This window comes from Arachis ipaensis, chromosome B04 (assembly GCF_000816755.2).
Source record: "Arachis ipaensis cultivar K30076 chromosome B04, Araip1.1, whole genome shotgun sequence".
Lineage (NCBI taxonomy): Eukaryota > Viridiplantae > Streptophyta > Magnoliopsida > Fabales > Fabaceae > Arachis > Arachis ipaensis.
The window spans coordinates 101385467-101389150 of record NC_029788.2 but is presented as its reverse complement, the minus strand read 5'-3'; the positions used below and the strand labels follow the sequence as shown (position 1 = coordinate 101389150).

Genomic DNA, 3684 nt, shown 5'->3' with positions numbered 1-3684 from the left:
AGATGTGCTATGTCCTTTAAATAAGCTAGTATTTTGCCTATATGAGATTTTGACTTTATTGATTGTATTAATTGTAAATTATCTGACTCTATTAAAACTTTTTCCATCTGCAAATTTTTTGCCATTATCAATACTTTCCTAAATGCTAATGCTTCAGCTTCAAGACTGGAGAGAGCCCTGAATTCTGTTACTGATCCTGTGATAAATTTTCCTTGCCAATCTCTAAGAACCGTTGCAGTTGCTCCCTTCCTTTTAGAGCCAAAATGACTTGTTATGATTACTGGTTAGCCAAAAAAGTTTGGGCTCAGCAAATCTGCGCCCGAAAATAGTATAGCAACGCTCCAACACAAGACCATCCAACTAGAATTGAGAAACCACAAGGTCCAAAAACTATAGCATTCTCTCAAAGCCCATTTATGAATTATACTCTGTTTTTTCTTTTGTTTTCGTTTTTCTTTTTTTTTTTTTTTTTTGCGCGCAAACCTCTTTCCCCTAACCGTACATGTCGTATGGTATGTTAACTTGTTAAGGTACATAGATTGACCAATGATCATCGCCAATTTTCCGGTGGAGGCATTTTCAATCACTTTTCTCCTTTAAAATACTTATTCCAATTCTATTATAATATTCAAAACATGGCCGTTGAAAATTGAAAGTAAAACCAACAATTTCTCTGTCTCAGTTTTTACTTTATTCTTATATCCCTTGTTGGATCAAAGACTTATTACTAAACAAGAATATATAGTTGTTAACAAACCATGTTTTTAGTATTTGAGTGGGTCTCTTCTACAAATATGTCAAGGATTTTGAAATGATCAAGAGAAAAGGCAAATTGTAATGTCATATTGTCGTCCTTATAAGTTATAATAGTCTCTTTCCTTTGAATTTTCTTTTTTTACTTTAGATTGTGGAAAATTTTTTTTTAAAACAAACTTAGAATTGTTAAGATTTCTATTATAGAACGATTTAAGTTGGCAATGGTTTAATTATACCAATTTGTCATCTTTTTATAAACTTATTATCAAATTGACATTTTTTTCAAACTATTTATCTTTATCTCACTGTTTTGCTACGTTGTCGTCCTTTTTTCCTGTGTGTTTTTTTAATGATGTTTGCGCGGTAAAAAACAATGTCACCCGTGGCAGAAATAATAGTATATAATAAATAATTTAAAAATTAACAACAAATTTACAAAAGGTGGAGATTGTTATATAAAAGCTGTCTTTGAGAGTTATATAATAATAATCTACTTGACAATTAGCTAAAAACATTGTTTAATTCAATTTAGTAAAAAAAAAAAAAAAAACATCATTCCAAGTAATTTGGGAATGAATGAACCGTGTATAACCGAATCAGGATAATGGTCAAACATTTCTTTAATCTTTCTCTATTTCATTTTTGTTTAAACTTTAAACTTAGAATTACTAAATTCTTAATTTTTCTAATAACTATTGTAATTTTTCTTTCCAAAAAAAGTATAAAATTCTGCAGATTTATGAATAATGTTTTGATAAAGTAATTGGTTCTTAGTCAATACATGATTTATGAATCAACTATCCAGTTTCCAATTTCTAGGACCCATCATCTTAATTAATAAATAATAATAATGCAAGTTTAGCCTTAGAAATTTCCATCATGAGTCAACAAAGTCGGTGCAGTTCTTGAGATGAATAGAACTATTTATATTCTTTCAGGAACACAACATACGCTTTCATCTTTGTGTTTAGAAAAGTCAGCAACTTCGGCAACTGTCTCAAGATGCCAAAGCAGAAATTAATCATCATTCATATATATACATGTATTGGTACATAGAATTAGTAGCACATTTTAATTTAATACATGAAGTTCAATTCTTGTTCTTCTTGCTTTGTAAAATACATATACGTAGGAATAAATTACAATGTCTATTATATTCTTCCACGATCTTATCTATTAATATATAATATATAATATAAACTTAATAGGTGGTTCTTTGCTTGACAAGTGAAGCTTTCAGTTTTCGACAAGTGCATACCTCCATTACATGCCACATGAAAACTGAAAAGTAATCCAGTAAATGTGAATAAAATAATCGAGATTTTGTTCTCCCATATTTTATCAAAGGATAATCTAATAACATAATTAGAATTTAGAAATTCAATAATGATTAATCTCTTAATTTATTATTTTATCAATTTTTTTATTTTAAAAAATCTAATTCTTCAAGTAAAGATGAACCTCAAAAGATAATAAATTTAGCGATATATATAATATTTTTCGCTTAAGATGATTCTAAATTTATGATAGTATAGAAAATTACTAACGGAATTACTGTTTAAGAATATTATTAGACTCCATATGTTATATTGTACATATATGGCATATTTAGAACGTTATCATTTTCGGTAACACAATTAATTTAGAGTAATAAAATAAAATAATTACTTCTAAGTTCTAAAATAGATTATGTATCATACACCAAGTTCAAGCTTAAATTTAATGTGAACTCAACCACCCTTTTCATACCTATGTTCCTATTTATACTTTTTTTTCCCAACCATTTTCAGTGACAATTGAGTCTTCTCCACACTCCACATTGCCACTACACTTTCAATAAGATTTAATTATTATGTCTCAACCATCAAATGCAAAACATTGTTGTTTCTCTGGTTTGTTACACACCCTTCTTTGTGATGGAAATGGAAACTTTTCTGATCAAATCATAGAATCATATGAAATACAAAAAGTGCATCCAAAAAATAAGAGTGCAATGGCTAATGCAGCTTCTACACCAGGAGTGATAGCAAGGTTGATGGGGTTAGATTCAATGCCAAGTAATTCCAACCTGGAATTTAAAAAAACCATCCCAGATTCTGAATTTGTGGATTACATGTTGGAGTTTGATAATGCAAGCCAATCCAACCATCGCCGAGCGAAAATCTCGGCTTCATACAGGGAGGTTTCTGAATTATTTCGGCACAAGAACAGCCGCGAAGTTCTTGTGCTGTGTTGGGATAGTGGAAGAGGAGATAGTAATGATGAAAAGAAGAGCAGGAAATTTTGCAAGCTGAAAAATGAGCCTAGAATTGTAAAAAATGGTTGTTCTTCAAAGGTTAGAAGAAGTTACAAAGATGCTAATTGCATTTACAGAAAGAGTGATTGTGGGTCATGGTCAAGCACTAAATTGAAAAATAAGCAGATTGAAGAACTCCTTGAATTAAAGCAAATGAAAAATATGAGAAAGCAATGGTCACAAAAGAAGATAGAGAGTGAATATATTCCAGTTTCAATCCTAGACATCAATGATTATAAATACCTTTATGGACCTGATTTTCTAGGTATGTTTAAAATTAAATCTGTTTTTGTAGTTCTGATTTGATTGACATTTCCTCTGCTTTTGTAATTGATTTGCGTTAGTATGGATTCAGGGTTTATTATATGTTGTGTGGTAAGTGGTAACTTTGTTATTTAGTTTAGGTAATTTAGATTTAGATTTAGATCTAAGTAATAATTTTTTATGTTTGTCTAGATTTGTGGCCGATTCAAGTTTTATTTATTTATATATATATAAAAATAAAAAATCCAGTCTTATCGTAAAAAAATAACTTGATTACCATTTTATTTATAAATTTTATTCTTATAATAATTTTAAAATTTTACTATTTTACTCAATACTATGCTTTATGCTATTATATTCACAAGTTT

General features: G+C 29.0%; 1 protein-coding gene across 1 annotated transcript in view; it reads left to right on the top strand.

Annotated features, from left to right (window-relative positions):
* The window catches only part of LOC110270723, a 2145-nt gene continuing 954 nt past the window's right edge, over positions 2494–3684 (top strand). Inside the window, exon 1 of the mRNA XM_021120201.1 lies at positions 2494–3317. Coding sequence (XP_020975860.1) covers positions 2609–3317 — 709 coding nt within the window. The 5' untranslated portion in view covers positions 2494–2608. The remainder of the gene's footprint in view (positions 3318–3684) is intronic.